The following is a 20,180-nucleotide window of genomic DNA, read 5'->3' on the forward strand; positions in this document are numbered from 1 at the left end:
AGCACAACCTCCTTCCAGCGGCGAGGCTGACACGAAGTCCGCCAAGCTTTTGTGGTCGGTTTGTCAGACACCTGCAACCATTCAGTCTCCCACTGACGTATGATGCATCTGTCAGAAAATGAGATAATGGCGTGCAAGGGCAGCACCATCCCAACATGCTTCCTTGACAGCTTTATCAGCCATGTCGTTACCCTGTATCCCAACGTGGCCAGTCACCCAGCAAAAGATCACCACCTCGCACGGCGTTGGACCCGCTGTAAGCACTCATGGATGAACTGAATCAGCGGGTCTACCGGATACATTTGGTGAAGCGCTTGCAGTGCACTAAAAGGCGGAACAGACAAGTAAAGTCATACGGTGATGTCTGTGAACCCTCTCCAATGCCATTAGAGTGCCATATAACTCCGCAGAGGATATGGAGGGCATGTGGTCAGCACACCGCTTTCCCGGCCGTATGTCCATTTACGAGACCGGGGCCACTACTTCAAGTAGCTCCTCAGTTTGCCTCAGGGGCTGAGTGTACCCCGCATGTCAACAGAGCGCGGCAGACCGGATGGTCACCCATCCAAGTGCTAGCACACGCAGACAGCGCTTAACTTCGGTCATCTGACGGGATCCGGGTTACCACTGCAGTAAGGCCGTTGGCAGAACATATTCTGAGCTGAAACAATCAGAAATAGAAGACAGAGGGATAGAGAAACAATTAAAATCGCTTAAAAGAGGAAAGGCCTCTGGACCTGATGGGATACCAGTTCAATTTTACACAGAGTACGCGAAGGAACTTGCCCCCCTTCTTGCAGCGGTGTACCGTAGGTCTCTGGAAGAGCGTAGCGTTCCAAAGGATTGGAAAAAGGCACAGGTCATCCCCGTTTTCAAGAAGGGACGTCGAACAGATGTGCAGAACTATAGACCTATATCTCTAACGTCGATCAGTTGTAGAATTTTGGAACACGTATTGTGTTCGAGTATAATGACTTTTCTGGAGACTAGAAATCTACTCTGTAGGAATCGGCATGGGTTTCGAAAAAGACGGTCATGTGAAACCCAGCTCGCGCTATTCGTCCACGAGACTCAGAGGGCCAGACAGGGGTCACAGGTAGATGCCGTGTTTCTTGACTTCCGCAAAGCGTTCGATACAGTTCCCCACAGTCGTTAAATGAACAAAGTAAGAGCATATGGACTATCAGACCAATTGTGTGATTGGATTGAGGAGTTCCTAGATAACAGGACGCAGCATGTCATTCTCAATGGAGAGAAGTCCTCCGAAGTAAGAGTGATTTCAGGTGTGCCGCAGGGGAGTGTCATAGGACCGTTGCTATTCACAATATACATAAATGACCTGGTGGATGACATCACAAGTTCACTGAGGCTTTTTGCAGATGATGCTGTGGTATTTCGAGAGGTTGTAACAATGGAAAATTGTACTGAAATGCAGGAGGATCTGCAGCGAATTGACGCATGGTGCAGGGAATGGCAATTGAATCTCAATGTAGACAAGTGTAATGTGCTGCAAATACACAGAAAGATAGATCCTTTATCATTTAGCTACAAAATAGCAGGTCAGCAACTGGAAGCAGTTAATACCATAAATTATCTGGGGTACACATTAGGAGTGATTTAAAATGGAATGATCATATAATGTTGATCGTCGGTAAAGCAGATGCCAGACAGATTCATTGGAAGAATCCTAAGGAAATGCAATCCGGAAACAAAAGAAGTAGGTTACAGTACGCTTGTTCGCTCACTGCTTGAATACTGCTCAGCAGTGTGGGATCCGTACCAGATAGGGTTGATAGAAGATATAGAGAAGATCCAACGGAGAGCAGCGCGCTTCGTTACAGGATCATTTAGTGATCGCGAAAGCGTTACGGAGATGATAGATAAACTCCAGTGGAAGACTCTGCAGGAGAGACGCTCAGTAGCTCGGTACGGGCTTTTGTCAAAGATTCGAGAACATACCTTCACCGAAGAGTCAAGCAGTATATTGCTCCCTCCTACGTATATCTCGCGAAGAGACCATGAGGATAAAATCAGAGAGATTAGAGCCCACACAGAGGCATACCGACAATCCTCCTTTCCACGAACAATACGAGACGAATAGAAGGGAGAACCGATAGATGTACTCAAGGTACCCTCCGCCACACACCGTCAGGTGGCTTGCGGAGTATGGATGTAGATGAACAGAATGACAACCTCCATGCCATCCAGCATGGATTTCGAAACTTCCATCACGTCACACCCAACTCGCACTTTTCTCGCATGACTTACTGAAAGCTTTGGATCACGGCAATCGGGCAGGTGCAGGATTCATTGATTTCCGAAAAGCATGTGACTTAACACCTGTGCTTATAATCCAAAGTGCGGTCATATGGGCATCAAGTGAAATTTGACACGACTGTGGTAGGGTGGATGCAGCGTGTTATGTTGGAGTCATCGCCTAATTAAGTAAATTCGTGTGTTCCCCGTGGAAGTATGTTGGGCCTTTTAATGTTCATGTTGTGTATTAATGACCTTGTGGACAATATTAATAGAAACCTCAGGCTTGTTGCAGATGACGCAGTAATCTACGAGCTCTCTTCACAACATTCCGGAACATTTTCCACAAAATTTTTCTACGCTTAATTTTTATTTGTGATGCATGGTCTCCGAAATACTCTCCTCCACAACAGACACCGCTCCCAACGCCGTCTCCACTTCCGGAAGCAGTAGTGGTAGGCCTCTTGCCGGATCGCGCAAAGCGCTGTCTACAAATTTTCTTTTATGTCGTCTGTCGTTGCAAATCTTCGTCCTTTCAACGGGGTTTTCAACTTTTTAACATTTCCAAATCCCGCAGGGGGCAGGTCTTGACAGTACGGAGGATGAGACTGCACAGCGATTTCATTTTTGTGTAAGTCACGCACCAACAAGGATGAACGTGCGGGTGCGTTATCGTGACGCAAGAGCCATGACTTGTCTCGCCACATTGAGGCCGTTTCCTTCTCGCATGCGTCGCGACACGTCCAGACTGTACCATCGATTAACAGTTTGTCCTTGTGGCACAAATCCTTCATAGTTAAAACTAAAATGGGTTTGGCATTTGAGCTACCAGCGTTTTTTGGTCTTTGAGAACCTTTCATGACCGACTTACTGTGAAGACTGAATCCTTGTCTCAATATCTTAACTGTATACCTACTTCTCGTCACCAGTCACGATTCTCTTAAAGGGGGGTAGGACGTCAAACGGCCCGACTTTGAGCAGGAGAGGCATCACAGGACATTTTAGTTTCCAGTGTATACTTTTACAAATAAATTCATAAAACTGTCACCATCACCAGGAAGGATGAAGGATTCAGGATTCACACTCATTGCAGTGTAAGTATGAAAACATAACAAAATAAATTTTATACGTGTGAAATTTCATTTTTCTCACTAATGGCAGCATTTGTTGCTATAGGTACACTTGTCTTCATAAGTTAGAGAGATTCTTCGATGTATTTTGTACAGCATACATACCATACTTACAGGTGTATAAATCTCTAGAATTTAATTTATGAAAAAACGAATGAGCTGTTTTGAACTTCATGATTAGAAAAAACAAATTTTATAGTTACTTACCTCAATTTTTACCACAGTTTTTAATATATTTGGAAAATTCTAGAGTTTCATACACCTTTAAGTATGGTTTGTATGCTGTGCAAAATTCATCGAAGGATCTCTTACCTAGCTTACCTAGCAACAAATGCTGCCATTAGTAAGTGAAAAAATGATGAAATTTCACACGTAAAAAAATATTTCGTTATTTTCGAAGTTCCACTGCTAAGAGTGTGAATTCTGAATCATTCCTGGTCATGCTGACAAAGTTATGAATTTATTTGTAGAAGTATAGACAGTGGAAATTTCCGGCTCCAAGTCGGCCCGTTTGACGACCTACCCCCTTAAGGAGAGTCATTTGCGCGATCAAAGCTCTTCACAGATTACGAGGCTTAGGTCTTTGTAGTCTTGACTCATGAGCCTTGGGACGAACCTGGCGGCATAACGATGCATTCCAAGACGCTGAGTCAGGATTTCACGACATGATCCAACTGAAATGTTACGTTCTTCTGTAATATCTAACAGTCAGTATTCGACTGGCATGCACAATTTCGTTGACGTTCCTGACAAGCGTCGTCGGTAGACGTCGAAGGGCATCCTGAACGAGGGACATCTTTAACTTCAGTCCGGACATTTTGAAACCCTGTGAACCAGTCGTGACTCAGCACGGCTTAAGCAATCACTGTAGGCTTCCTGCATCATTTGGTGTGTCTCAAAGGTTTTCTAGAGCTTCACGCAAAATTTAATGCAGACGCTTTGCTCCTCGTGATGTGCCATCTCGATATTCGCAAACTGTGCGACATTCTGCTCAATACAGCATTGAACAATAGAGGACATAAAACAATGAAACTTACGGCAGTTACACATTAGACACATACGCAAGGATGCCAAAACGCATTTCGCCTAACACCACTGGCGCGAAATTACGAATGTTAGAGTTTTTTGAGCAGACCTCGTATTATGAAGTACTGTCTGAAAGATTTTGATAAGATTTTAAAGGAGTTCAAAGATTAGCAACTTTAAAGGTTGAAATAGGTAAAATTGTGCACTTCACAAAACGAAAAAAATATCGTATCCTATAACTATAATGAGTCACAGATGGAATAAGCCAACTCGTACAAATACTTGGGTGTAACAGTAGGTAGAGATATGAAATGGAATGATCATATAGGCTAAGTCGTGAGTAAAGCAAGTTGTCGACTTCGATTTATTGGTAGAATGCTGGGGAAGGGCAATCTGTCTCGATTCTAGAACAACGCTGAAGTGCGTGGGACCCGTACCAAATAGGACTAGTGGGAATATTGTACGTGAACAGAAGGGCAACACAAACGGTCACAGGTTTGACCCGTAGGACAGCTACCGAGATGCCGAAGAAAGAAATGCCAGACTATTTACGATAATTTACGTCTATCCGAAAAAATCTACTAACAGTTTCAAGAACTGGCTTTAAATTATTTCCTAAGAGTATATTACAACCCCTACGTATCCAAACGTGAGATTAAGATTAGAATAATTACAGTACGCACAGAGTCATTCTAACAATCTTTCTTCCGCACTCCATACTTGAATGAAAACGGGAAGAAACCCTAATAACTGGTAGAGTGGGACGTACCCTCTGCCATGCACTTCATGCGTGCTTGCAGAGTATAAATGCAGGTGCAGATATGTACAGTAACGCGCTCTTCAACCAGAAGGTTGGTCTGACATCGTGTACGCACACTAGAAGTAATACTCAGCTTACAGTTAATTCTTGAAGAAAGCGTATTAAAGTAAACGCACTCAATGCTTTCACAATTACAGGGATGCCTTATGTAAATACAATTTAAATTTTATCATGAATAATACGTGTTCATGCTGTCGAATCAGCTAAACACCTTTCTTTCCTGAGCCTTATTACGTTAATATAGCGACGGGGCCATAATAAATTTAATAAAACCGCTGTAACCAAATCATTTCATTTGGGTGAAGCCTGCAGGTGTGGAATGAGGGTAAAATATGCCTGATGAACCATCAATGTAATTACCTAGAACGGTAACTATTGGAAATGGAAAGCGGAAGAGGAAAAGGATCGTGACCTTGGTAAAGGAACCGTAGCGGTGTTCACTCTAAGTGGTGATGGAGAACAGCAGGAAACAAATCAAAGTGGCTAGACGGAGATGAACCCTTAAGTTACAAGTGGCAATGTAAAACTTCTAAACTTTCAAATAAAGGATGAAAAATCTCAAACCTCTTCGTTCCGTCGGGCTACAACGCAAATTTATTGTGCGACAAAGCAAGCGCACACGTTTGCAATAATATTTCGCCAAGATATTCCGTCTTAGTTTAACTGCGGTTTTTCGTCAAAATTTCAGCGTTCCTTTGACAATTTGAGTCCCAACCAACGTGACGTCAAGAGGCTGTATGTTACCATCGTCTTAACTACTCCATTTCTCCCACAGATTTCCTGGTTACAAAATTAAAGCTGTCCGCAACGTGAAGGTTGATTTGAACAGCCAAATCCAAAACAATCTGCAACTTGCTTTTTTCCACGTATACAAGTCAGTGATAGAACGGAAAGAAACGATTACTGACAAAAGAATCAAGTGAAAATTTATAATTTAAACCCGAACATTTGAAGTCTTGGCACATTCCAAGACATAACATCTAGCTAGCGTCGGCAGTGAACTATGTTCATTTCTCCCTCAGCTTATCTGAAATCTTATCTTCCCGCCCTGCGGGGAACAGACTCAGACGCATTAAACAAAGAAACATTACTTGGCATCCGATTTACCGTTGAAAACTGTACAGCTATTTCAGTACAAAGTTCTCAACAGAAATGTTCGTTACACCAATATGGACAAGAAAGTTATTCGTACACGACGTGCACTAACACCCAGAAAAAAACGTTTGTTACCATCTATCCGCAGTCAGACGATACCAATCGTGATGCAGGTCAATGAGGGGACGAGACAATGGTTCCCTACCGCCACATTGCGCTATTTTCCTAGGTCAAGTATAATTTTCCACGTAGCGTCCCATTCTGTGATTGTACGTGATTGACTACGTCAAGCACTGCTGTTCCATTGGTATTATGCAACACGAATAGGACGTGTACGAAGACTTGAACACTCATTTATGTACTGTTATTACAGAACACTACAGTCATTCATTCACATGCCACACACGCACTGTACACTTTGCTTAGGAAAGAAAGGTGCCTTAATTCAGCAAATGTCTTGCACGTGATTTACGCGACGTTCAAGGAAGCATTAAGATTAAAGTTCCAAATTTTTTAAAACTAGTTAAACTGACGAACTGTAGAAAATATTGCAGCAACAGGTTGAACGTCACGCGCACGGGAGTTCATCTGCACGCATGCCTTCTAAAGCTATCACCGCCACTTTCAGCAACGGCTTTCGTCCTCCGACAGCACCGAGTAGAAATTACTAATTCTTCGATTTTTGGAAACTATGTTGCGGGCACGATATTTATAAGCAGGATTTCCGTATTTTCAAGTTTTACGGTTTTCAAGATCCGAGGTGAACCCTGTGTATTCAAAATCCCTTTCAACAGAATTTCTAGTGGTCCCAAACAGCACGTCAGAGCTTGTGAAAACGGCTAGAGCGTCTTAAGATACTTTCATTCAGTTTTAAAATTTATGACCAGGAAGTCATTTTGTGACCCTAAAATATCTTCACATATTGTTTCCGCGTCGTGGTGTCCATTGCGTTCTAAAAGAAATGGTTTTCATGGCTTCCATTTAAAAGGCGCCCCTTGAGTATTGGCACCCAACAGATTTCAGGACCTGTGCGTGGTGATAATTTTTATCGGAAGACATGTTCTAGAATGCAGTCTGCTAAGACCGTGAGACCAGTTGAGAGGTTGCTCGAGTAAACATGCAGCTGCACTGATTTCTAAAAGGCTTGTCATTGCTAAGGTTTGCATCAGAATGTAGTAGTCAATGTCAACTATTCGTCGTTTTGGTCCAAAATTTCCTGACTAGTACTCATCCACCACACTGCCTTCAGTCCGTGGCTAGAATATTTGCGTGGCAGTAGTCTTCGCACGCGCCTTGCGAACAGAGCGGCACAGTATGTATTCTGCATACGCAAGCGGTTAGCGAAATGCGGTGTCTACGCGACAAATGGGAACATGCATACACAATGGAGCTGGAAAAACTACACCTGCTCAGTCAGCGATTCAGCTGTTCATGCAGGGTTGCCAACTAAAGAGATTTATCCACAGATTGTGCATATCCCATGTCGGCTTGGGTACCATGGAAATATTTTTCAGATTACCAAAGGATTTTACCTTTAAGTATTTAGATAAATAACCATTTTTCATTCAGACGTTCTGGTAGACAAAAATTAGTTCTCATTCGGAAGGAAGGCCGATAGTAAGAACGTTATTCATAAATCAGTTTTTTTTATTCGCAAACCAGTCCTATGCACATAGGAGCATAATTGTTTTTATGTATTATGTTTTCAGAAATATCTTACTCATTACTTGGCAAGCTTTAATATATCGCGACAAACACAGCAATGAGACGTGGTGTAGCACTGACATTTCCGCGAACAATGAACTAAAATTTTGCCGCCAAAAACTTAGAAACGTTAATTAACAAACGCGGTAATACCTTGATAAAATTTACAAATAGGAAAGTTCTAAAGTGAACCATTCATCGAATTACAGATTTTCCAACTCTGATTCTTCGATGTACAACAAAGAGCTCTTTACACACTCACTGCTCGTATTCCTACCGAGACAACTTTTAAAACTGAAGCATGCTCCAATAAATTGGAGTTTTTACCCTGAACAGCCTAAAAAATTTAGAGCTTTTTCACGCATTGTGCATAATTTGCTACATACATACTTACAGGGTAGGTAGTACTGTCAATTTAATCACTGGAACTATGAACAAATTTTCATGTAGTTATTTACATTATGCGATCTGGTAGCCACGTCCTAGTCGCCGCCAACGATGCACTGCACCAGGCTTCATAGTTTTTCCTCAACCACTATCTTCACCAGAAACTGATCAAAATACCGCAGTGCTTATTCCAAAACTGCGTACCCGTGCCCACTGTGTCATGCTCATGCGAGCATCTTCAGATACTCATTGTCCTGATGTCGACGTGTTAAAGGTTTTATAACTCCACTCGGCATTATCAACTCAAAGGGGTGAGAGCTTAATATATTTGTTTCTTCGTCCAGACGAGACCACCAGACGATGTATTAATATACAGAAGGTTTGTAAATGAACTAAAATATTCATTTCTAAAATATGAAATATTTTCTATTTTGTTAAGTTAGAATTTAACATTTACATCATGTAGTTTATATTTCGGTGGTACTGAGATATTTGCGAATTAGCTGTTACATAGAAGAGAGCTACGCTGTAAACGTATCTTACGGGAACAAGCAGAAAGTTGCTATCTCCAGATAGTCAAGTTAGCAATGGCAACATTCTTCGACTAAACTGAAGGCAAATTCAGTAGGCCAGGGCAATCAACATTCTTACATTCCTCGTCACAGTCATTTGTAATGGTTGACATTTAGCGGCTGGTAAGTCCCATCAGTATGCTGTACATCGACGGAAATTTATAATTCGTTTGACTACGAACTACCGGACTAGGGTATAAGGATCGAAGCGCTTCTAGTGCAAAGCCTGTTGCAACTAACACTCCAACGTACATGTTAACAGTCAATTAGTTTTAGGAATTTAAGGTATTTCCGAAGTTTCATCGTAGGTCTGTGGAAGACTGGTCATTCCATCACGTTCGCGTCTTATCAGGTGTGTAAACTACCGCCCTCTACTGACTGCAAAGCATAGTGAGAAGCTCGCACGATAGCAGAAATCGCAAGGAACGAGGACCGTGGATTATCCTACATTCGCGAACAGCCCAATGGCCACATTCTACGAATGTCCAAAATAGTCCGCGACGTAAAACGATTTACTGCAATGTGCAAGAGCATATGTAAGTAACTAGGAGGAGGGGCGGGGATGGGTGCACTCCGTTTCATGGTGAAGGACGAAATGGTTTTAAGATTTCACAACTAACGGCTCTGGGTACACTAGATATCAGTAAATATCTACTCCATGTTCCGGGTTGTCTACGCTAATGCTGAATTGGTACGGATGTCTGAAGGGGCAATAAACGAGTTCAATTTGTGAAGTTTATGTGGGGGATGGGTGAAGTGGGCATGGGGAAGGAGAGGCAGCTGCTCAGTCTGATCCTCTGTGTGCACGCCCTGTAAGCTGTTGCAGTCATACTCCAGATACATCTAACTTAATGTGGAGAAATTTAACGACTTTTCACGAAACAGCCATATCAATGTTATGGCAGCTTTGTGTTTTAATACGTGACCATGCTGATCGTGTGCTTTTGATGCTCCCTTTTAATCTGACCTGATCAGTATATTTTAATCATATTCAACTATCCTAGGATTTTCATCTGTCGTCACTTTCGCCTCTGGCAACGTTAGTGTAAAAATGTGGAGTTTTACCACAGTTCATAAGTCCACGTTTAACAGTAGGACCCCACGCCATTTCGGAGGTCTAGAAAGCCAAGGACACACCAAACCTAATAGTGAAGCAGTGGCGTTCAAAACCTTTACGTATTATTAGCTTTACTTTGCCATACTGGTTTTCTCCGATAAACTTAGAAACTGCAATTTTCCCAATATCCCATCAATACAGCGGTGCTTGCTATTCTATTTACAGCTGAGCCTATGTGACTGCTCCACTTCATCCCTCAACATGTCAATAATTACATGATTCCCGTTTTAGTGCTGGCGATTTGATTTTGAATCTCAGTTGTCAGAAGATCTAGAAATCGAAATCGCCTGGTTACCAACACCCGCGACACGTATTCATGCACACAACGAGCTCATGGTTTGAGACCGCGGGGCGGCTGCCTTGCAGCGCGGAAAGATTACGCCTCTGTGGCACAATGTTCTGTGGTGACATAGCTAGAATTTTAGTTTGCAAGGAAAAATCAGGTCATAATGCACTAGTCTGTAGGAAGGTGGTAGAACAACCATACCGTTATTCATAGACTTACAAAAATCTAGATTCGTTAAATAAATCCCGGTCCTCCCCAAATACAATTCCATTATTTAATACTGCGCTATCTCGTTTCACTACAGTAGTCTGCAAAAGACAATTCAGTTATGCGCCCCCCGCCTGTATCTTTCGAAAAATATGGAGTTTTCATAAATACAGAATCATCTAAACCATTAAGTACCCTTCTGTGGCTTTCAGAAATTCTACTTTTCAATTCTACGTTTATCCTCTTAGCAAGGGGAGCTAATTCTCTTCGAAGAACACTGCCATGTTAAGTTCCCTGCAGCCTGCTGTGCGATTACATTGTTTATTATGTCATTACTATCGCCTTTTTCTTATTCGCCGTGTTCTTCCAACTACGTCCTGTTTTATTAAAATGAATTTTCATCTTACAGTTGAGTGATACGATTTAATCAGTTTCTTCAGGAACACAAATGTGATAAGAGGCAAAAAATGTTCAATTTGTGCCTACTTCCCGTATAAGGACTTGCATTTGTAACAATTGCAAAATGTTACCTTTCGTATGCCTCATTGGACGGCAACTGTCACAACCAAACAAACTAATGGGAAGTCTACGTGGCACTGTTTTCCTATTTTTATTAATTCTAATTAGTTACGAGGGGAGAAGAAACATCTTAATCTGGCACAGAGTGACCACGCGCGGTAGAAAGAGGATGAGCAAGCGATACATGAGGTTTATCGTGCGAGTGGTAACAGAATTATGCCTTTGGTTAAGGAAAATTTATAAATGGCCCTGACTCAAGGGGAAAACAAAAGAAAGCTGTACGGACGAGGCAGCAGTGTGAACTGTCACTTCCCCTGACGTGCGAAAAGTGGGTTATACGAGAAACAGGACGGGTCTTCGTATACACGATTCTGATGCCAAACGTAAAAAAATCTATAAAAATTATCGGCTACAAACTTATCCTTGCCACTAATTTTAGCATTGGATTTTTATTTACACGATTCGTAAATTTCGATTATTTTGCACTGTAACATCGCATTTGCTTTCATTATTACCTAATCAATATCAGTACGTTTTATGGAGTGTATAAGCAGCACATTTACTACAATAATATCGCAAACTCCGCATATTGCGAATGAGTTCAAAGCGGCACGGGAAAATTTATGCATCGCTGGCATCATTTATCCGAATTAAAATTATACAGAATTAAACGCTGACAATTTCATTGCCTAATCCTCCCCAAAACTTAAGACCTATCCACAGAAAACCGGAACTCCAATAAAAACAATTTCTGCTAAAAAAAGATAGTTTTTGTTCACATTACCTTCTTAGGACCATCCTGGATGATAGCCTCGTATTCCATCCCTTCAACAGCCATTACGACCGCAATTACCTCACGCTGTAAGAAAACGAACCTTGCAGATGCTTCGACTACAACCCAGCACCACGCACCACTTTCGAATGCGACGGCCGGCTGTCAACTCAGCAGACGACAACGCCGTACACCAGCGATTCAACTGCGTGCGTAACTACTGCGCTCTGGCGGCAGCATCACAGTTGCTTATAGGCAGAGGTGCTGTATAATGAGAATTGAATTTTTGTATTATTATCCTTCTGTGTAATTTGCACAATGAAACAAATGAATGATACGTTGGTCATAGCAGTGTATCAACACACAGCTCTTCCTTGTAGACGTATTATTCTGATATGTGACGCGTACAACAGAGATAATGCATGACATTACCCCGACCAAGCGCAAGATCAGATGATAAATATTTGTTTACGTGTTATTTATACGCAAAAAGCAAGTTTTTGTTGACACGTGTCATTTTGTGGATGTCCGCGCAGTAACTGAAAATGTTGAAAGCTGTAATTTTGATAGGAGGGCCTTTGAAAGGTATTTCAAATAATTTTAGATTTAAACATATATATCACAAATATAGATAATGTACTACTAATCTTCTTTCATTTCAGGAACGAGGTTTCGTCCTCTTTCCCTTGACATTCCAAAACCGCTTTTCCCTGTAGCTGGCCTTCCAATGATTCAGCATCACATAGAAGCATGTGTCAATGTACCAAACTTGAAAGAGATACTAATTCTGGGATATTATCCTGCTTCAGAACTTTCACAGTTTGTTGAGGAAATGATTGAAGAATACAAAGTAAACATACGGTATGTGCTGTAGTGGTTGTATGTTCTAAGCTGCAGTTGTATATGTTTGAATCTGTTATATTGTTACTGTACATGTAATTGTTGTAGGTACCTCCAAGAATTTACAGCTCTTGGAACTGCAGGTGGAATTTATCATTTTCGAGATCAAATTAGATGTGGAAACACTGAAGCTTTTTTTGTTCTGAATGGTGATGTCTGCGCTGATTTCCCCTTAGTGGAAATGTTGCATTTCCACCAGGAGAAAGGAGAAAGATCACTGGTATGCTCTTGGTTTTACTTAAGACCTGTTATAGTTAAATATAAAATATTGGTATCACAAAGAACAAAAATGCAGTTTTACGTTGTTGACAAGCTTATTTATAATGCTACGTGCTGTCATTTGTGCTAAACATAATTCCAAGTCAAAGTAGGATGTAAAAGAATGATTCTTGTTTTGTTTATAGTGTTGGCTGTGAAGGTACCTTCACAAACTTATGTTTTTCATTTTTTATAAGCACTAATTTATTAATATGAGAACTCTTGTTTCTCTTATGCCGCTAATCTAATCCAAGCACTGCAGTAGCATCAGATCCCATCCATCTGCTTATTCGATCACTAATTCACTAATTATCTTGTAGACAACTGCCACAATGTGGCATTAGGCTGCAAGCTCATAATCAGGGTCTCTCTCTCTCTCTCTCTCTCTCTCTCTCTCTCTCTCTCTCTCTCTCTCTCTCTCTCTCTCTTTTCTTTTCCCGCACGGATCATAAATTTTTCCTGCCTAGCTCGCTTTGTATTTTATATTACTGCTCCTCATGTGGACATATGACAGCACAAATTATCATTGTGTTACTTGAAGCAATAATTAAGGATCAGGTACAGGTCTGTAGTTGTGAAACAAAAGTGGAACCGTGCAAAATCATTTTATTTTTTGTTGGCACACTTTATACACAGGTGTGCCCGCTTTACGGTTAATCATCTAGGAAGATTAAAAATATGCACTCCATTGCAGAGTGATGAGCGATTCAGAATTTTCAATTTGATAATGGCTACAAACAACTACAGAACTCATTTAAGTTCTTAAACTTTCTATTTCTGAGTTTTACAGTTTCTTTTCACAGATCACAATGATGACTACTGAAGCTACACGTCAACAGTCTGTACACTATGGCTGCATTGTGCTAGACAAAGAAACATGTGAGGTGAATCACTATGTGGAAAAACCATCCACATTTGTGTCAACCCTCATAAACTGTGGTGTGTATCTTTGCTCTGTGGAAATATTTCAGACAATTGCTGCAGTTTTTAATACTAGACAACAAGAATATTACAGGTGGGTAGTAGTTGTAGAAGCATATGTTGTATGCTTTATTTTAAAGTTGGAGCAGTGATTAATAAAAAGAGTATATATTTTAAGAAAATGTATATCAATTTTAATTTGAGCAAACAAACAAAAATTAAACGGCATTCAGGAATGACACACATATATTGGACACAATGAAAACTATGAGAAGTAACTCTAATTCCTGTTAATAATGGAAGGGGCGAAGGCAAAAACTCACTGTCTAGTTGAGTCATTGATTGATCAATAGGTACGACTGAAAGCATTGCTAAGCTTGATAGACAATACCCTTTCTCAGATAAAGCTAACAGCATCATATATATTCAAGTGCATGTTTATGTCGACCTGGATCTGCCGCTTGAATTGGGTCGCAGCTTGCTAAGAAGCTGTAGCACAAGGCAATGTAGCTGACATCAGCAGTGTAGCTGTGCAAATATTTTTGTCACTCGCTTAGCTCCGAGGAAGGGCATTGTGCGAAATCTTAACAATGATTTCAGTAACATTTGTACACCTTGTAACCATTCGATACCTCAGATATGTGGTGAGTGTTTACCTTTTCTCCATTCATTATTTGTATGGCACAGGAGTCTTCCCAGTATCATATAAAATTCTTACCACTGTAAATGCTTATGTTGTTTGAACAAGTGTGTTCTTTCACCATAGTAAATGTGAAGGTAATTGCTAAGGTCTGTGAAACTGTAAAAGTGAAGTCTTCTTGATAGGTCATTTGAGAAAGTGGCCCAGGAGTACTTCTTGTGTTAGGTACATACAGCTGCTTCCCACGAGTGAAAATTTTTTCTTCCACCTATGAAAGAAATCATGTGGGCCCATGTCTGAGACATGATGTTCATGTCTGTGTCTGGATCTGGTGCTCTTCAAGAAATGATTGTTTTGTCAGTCCTGTGAACTGGCTAAAATGATAGCAAAATCTTTAAGGGGGGGGGGGCACTGAAACTCGTGGGAGTACTTTTTTTAGGCTAAGATCAGTGTCCAATGAGCCTACATTTATTGAAATTAAGCTTAATGAGAAGTTCAGACAGGCAGATACTAGAGATATTAAAATATCACAAGATTCTCATAACAGTACAGTGAAAAATAATGTTCGTATGTCACAAGATTCACACGAAAGCACAGTGAAAAATAATTTTAGTATATTGCATCAGAATATCAGCGGATAAAAAACAAAGTAATGAGCTTCTTGTTTGCTTAGAATATTTAGAAACTGAGGGGGGGAATAGATGTACTATCCCTGTCTGAACATCATATAGACACAGATGTGGAAATGGTAAATGTAGGTGGATATATGCTTTCAGCACATGTAAGTAGAGACACTATGGAGGGAGGAGGAGTTGCCATATATGTTAAAATCTGTCAGAGTGTAAAAAATTTGGAAATAAAAAAAATTTGCGTAGAGCAACATACAGAAGCATGTGCATGTGAGCTTAAAACTAAATAATATCACTTTTATAATTGTAGCCATGTATAGGTCCCCATTTTGAAATTTTCATCTATTTTTGAACAACTTGGATTCTCTGCTGTGCTGTCAGACATAGGAAAGCAAATATTTGTTTGTGGAGATTTCAGTAGATTTTCTGAAAGAGTCCGATAGAAAGCCTTGACCTTGAAGTATTACTTGGTTCTTTCAATTTGACATCAGTTACTGGTACAGGAAATTAGCACACCAATAGATAATGTTTTCATAGACCAAGATAAATTTAATGAAATAAAAACTTTTGCTGATAAGAATGGTCTGTCTGATCATGATGCACAGTACATGCTATAGCTCCATACAGTAATGCAAAACAGTCCTCCAAAGTGCGTTCAATTAATGATTTAACAATTCCGAATTTTAGGAAAAGTTTGCAACAGTTAGACTGGGATGAGGTGTACAGGGAACATGATGCTAATTTAAAATTTAACCTATTTCATGATACATTTGTGAGTATATTTGAAAACAGTTTCTGTAAGAAAACAGTGAAATATAACTGTAAGAAACCATGTAAAATGCCATGGCTTACTAAAGGGATAAAAATATCTTGTAAACAGAAAATGGAAATGTATCTTATAGATAGGAGGAGTAATGATTCTGAAACGGTGAAAGATTATAAAAACTACTGCACTGCATTAAGACAAGTTATTAAAAAGTCCAGAAGTATGTGCATTACATCTGAGATTAGCACATCTGATAATAATATTAAAACAATTTGGAATATAGTTAAAAGGGTAACACGGCAACTGAGAGCAGAGGAAGACTGTATTTCTATCAAACACAATGAAAAGTTTGTTAATAAGAAGACAGAAGTAGAAAAGGTTTGTAATATTCATTTTTTAGGTGTTGTAGAGAAAATATGATCCAGCTATTCATTAGAAAATGCAAGGCAGTTATGGAAGAGGCAGCACCTATCCAATTTGATAAAATTGAAATTCAACCCTCCTCTCCTACTGAAATTAGGAAAATAGTAAATTCACTAAAAAGTAAAAGCTGACATGGAATTGATGGCATTTCCAACATAGTACTAAATGCTTGTTCCCAACCAATAAGTAAGATTCTCAGCCACATATGTAGCAGCTCACTGAAACAGGGCATTTTTCCAGATAGACTGAAATATGCCATTGTTAAACCATTGCATAAAAAGGCGGATAGATCTGATGCTAACAACTACTGCCCAATCTCAGTTCTGACAGTTTTATCCAAAATTATTGAAAAAGTATTGTATTCAATAGTAGCATCACATATTTGTAAAAATGAAGTACTAATAAAATGTCAGTTTGGTTTTCAGAAAGGCTTCTCAACAGAAAATGCTCTATATCCTTTCTCTGATCAAATATTAAATGCGTTGAATAACCGAACACCACTCATTGGGATGTTTTGTGATCTCTCAGAGGCTTTTTGTTGTGTTAATCGTGAAATTCTTCTAGATAAGCTCAAGTATTGTTGGTATGAGTGGGACAGTGCACAAATGGTTTAATTCATGCATAACTGGAAGATTGCAGAAGGTTGAAATTAACAGTTCAGATAGTCTGCAAAAATCAGCAGAGTTCTCTAACTGGATTGGTATCAAGAATGGTGTCCCACAGGATTCAGTCTTGGGTCCCTTGTTGTTCTTAATATATGTTAACGACTTGCCACTCTATATTCATGAAGGTGCAAAGCTAGTTCTTTTTGCTGATGATACAAGTATAGTAATGGTGCCCAACAAAAAAGAGTCAGCCGAGGAAATTGTAATAATGTCTTTCAGAAAATTATTAACTGGTTTTCTGCAAATGGACTCTCACTAAATTTTGAAAAAACACAGTTTATCGAATTCTGTACAGTAAGTGGCATAACATCATTGTTACATATAGACTATGAACAGAAGTCTGTTGCTAAGGCAGAATACTCAAAATTTATGGGTGTGTGCATTGATGAGAAATTGAATTGGAAGAAACACATCAATGATCTGCTGAAACGGTTGTGTTTAGCTACTTATGCCCTTAGGGTTATTGCAAATCTTGGTGGTAAACATATCAGCAAATTGGCCTACTATGCCTATGTTCATTCACTGCTTTCATCTGGCACCATATTTTGAGGCAGTTCGTAATTAAGAGAGAAAGTATTCATTGCACAAAAGTGTGTAATCAGAATAATAGCTGGAGCCCAACCAAGATCACCTTGCAGACATTTATTTAAGGAATTCGCAATACATATATTCACTTATGAAATTAGTCATTAATAACCCTTCCCAGTTCAAAAATAACTGTGAAGTGCATAGCTACAACACTAGAAGAAAGGATGATCTTCTCCATTCTGAATTAAACCTCACTTTGGCACAGAAAGAGGTGAATTATGCTGCCACAAAAATCTTTGGTAATTTACCAAATAAGTCTGACGGATAACCAACCAACATTTAAAAGCAAATTAAAAGAATTTTTGAATGACAGCTCCTTTTACTCAATATATGAATTCTTAGATATGAAGTAGTAACTGTAAAAAGGATTTATGTATGTATGTACAGTAGAAACGAAATGCCAACAGGGCCATCTTTCATTGCCTCTAGTAACTATCTTGTAATGATTTGGAAAGCATATTGTCCCATCTCCTTCAGATGTGAGAAAAATGCATGTCTTTCTTTTCCTTCTGATCCTCATTATTTGAACTTTCATTGGAAAAGCAACCACACTTGTGTAACTGTGTAGAACAGCTGACTAGAGCATGTGAAGTGTAGTTGCAATTGTACTAAGAAACAACTTTCACATTTTTGTGAATTGTTTTAGATTATTGTGGAAAACTTAAAACTAGAATGGTGAGACAGAGACTGAGCTTCATATAATAGTGATCCTGTGCCACAGATACAGGAAAGAATCATATTAGTTTTCATTGTGAGAAATTGGTAGTGTGATACAGACAAATTAATAATTCAGGTTTATCCAAAGGCGTTGTTATAAATAAATTGTAAACAGACACTCAGAGAAGTGTGAAGTAGATTGTGCCATAATCTGTATGAAAATGGAATTGAAGAACTTTGATATAACAGTAGTAATGAAACAGGCTCTCCTTTTGAAAAGTTTGCAAGCACTCTTCTGATTTGTTTAAGCCATTTCTATGAAACATTACAGTTTGGTCCTAAAACTATGTGGAGATTATGAAGGGACAGTAGAAATTAATTCTGAAACTTGATTACATCTATGTTCAAACTAAATTAAATTTATTTTGAAAAGTATGCTCTGTAACTAGAAGATTACAGCTACAGTACCCAGCAATTGCCAGTGTGGCAGGAAGTCTTAAGTTTTGGATTATTGTGACAAATCAGGTGAGGTAGCTCTTTATTCAGCTCTCAGTGATCTCATATTTTTTGTGTTTTCTAAGATCCTTCTTTTGAAAGAGGTTGTTTGTTCATCCTTTATCTGCAGGAACTTGATGATGCTTGATATTTCAATTATTTAAATATTACAGCCTCATTTCTCAACTTGAGGTTTTTCTAAGTCACTTCAAGTGAATGTTGAATTGTGACTACTATTATTGGTAATGTGGTATTATCTTTCTCTCTGTTTCTTTATATATGTTTTCTGCCTTCTTATATCTTTGTTTTTTCCGTAGCTCATTGTTAAAAAGGAAACCTGGAGAGATAAGGTTGTCTGACTGCTACATTCAAGCGGGTGGAGTCCTCCAAGGTGGTGTACCCAATCTCACATTGTTTTTCCATTGCTATCAGTGGCATTTCCTCTACAGTCAGGATCCTTGTCAAATGCTCTTTGTTTCTGGATGACTTCGCAATCTTCTACTCTTCCTCTGATCTTACAATGGCAACGAGGCAGCTACAGCTGACCATCAGGAGGCTGGAAACTTAGGACAAGACAACTGGTTTTCGGTTCTCACCCGAGAAGACTACATGTGCCAGTTTTAACCGTGCTCGTCGAACTTTTAATCAACTTGTGCCCACAGTGGGGGACAGTATTTTACATTTCCAGGAAATGGTACACTTTTTGGGTTTATTAATTGAATCAAAATTAAATTATCTCCCACACCTGAAAAACCCACAAAGAAAGGGCTTCTAGTCATCAAATATTCTGAAATGCCTTTGCGGAAAAGCATAAGAAGCTGACAGGTCCTAATTAGTGCAGTTTTATAGGGCATTTGTTCGGTCACATTTAGATTATTGCAGCTTGGTATGTGTATGAGCCTGTATTTCCTCCCTCAAGATGTTAGACACTATTCACCATGAGGAAATTCAAATATCGAATGGAGTCTTTTGGACCAGCCCAGTACAGAGCGTGCGTGCAGAGGTTGGTGAACCACTACTCTGCATTCGGTGACATGTCTTTCGGCTCAACAGGCACAAAATCTCAAGTGTCACCTCATTCATTAGCATTTAGTGCAGTGGTCCAACCCAACTTTGAACAGCTGTTCAGGAATTGATCCCATGCAGCCAAGCCATTCGGGATATGTGCTACTAACTGTCTCAAGAGTATGGATCTACCAGACTTTTGAATACACAGCCAGGGATGGAACGTGCAGCCACCTTTGTGTCTTCAGAGGCCCAAACTTGACAAGCTACAAGAAAACTTGTTCTCCAGATTATGTTTTTACAACTTTGTTTCCTTCTGTTTCAAGTGCATACCACAGTTTT

At 39.8% G+C, this 20,180-nt stretch overlaps 2 protein-coding genes across 3 annotated transcripts in view; one reads left to right on the plus strand and one right to left on the minus strand.

The window, feature by feature from the left end:
- LOC126091967 (coactosin-like protein) overlaps window positions 1-12,087 on the minus strand; it is a 192,612-nt gene extending 180,525 nt beyond the window's left edge. The window contains exon 1 of the mRNA XM_049907320.1: window positions 11,904-12,087. Coding sequence (XP_049763277.1) covers window positions 11,904-11,957 — 54 coding nt within the window. The 5' untranslated portion in view covers window positions 11,958-12,087. The remainder of the gene's footprint in view (window positions 1-11,903) is intronic.
- A 68-nt stretch (window positions 12,088-12,155) lies between these two features.
- LOC126091966 (mannose-1-phosphate guanyltransferase alpha-A) overlaps window positions 12,156-20,180 on the plus strand; it is a 35,753-nt gene continuing 27,728 nt past the window's right edge. Inside the window, exons 1-4 of one of the 2 annotated variants that reach the window (XM_049907318.1) lie at window positions 12,156-12,476; window positions 12,554-12,752; window positions 12,840-13,011; window positions 13,853-14,064. In XM_049907318.1, coding sequence (XP_049763275.1) covers window positions 12,437-12,476; window positions 12,554-12,752; window positions 12,840-13,011; window positions 13,853-14,064 — 623 coding nt within the window. In that variant the 5' untranslated portion in view covers window positions 12,156-12,436. The remainder of the gene's footprint in view (window positions 12,477-12,553; window positions 12,753-12,839; window positions 13,012-13,852; window positions 14,065-20,180) is intronic. The other variant, XM_049907317.1, reaches the window with a different exon arrangement.

The sequence above is a fragment of the Schistocerca cancellata genome, chromosome 7 (genome assembly GCF_023864275.1).
Source record: "Schistocerca cancellata isolate TAMUIC-IGC-003103 chromosome 7, iqSchCanc2.1, whole genome shotgun sequence".
In the NCBI taxonomy this organism is placed as follows: Eukaryota; Metazoa; Arthropoda; class Insecta; order Orthoptera; family Acrididae; genus Schistocerca; species Schistocerca cancellata.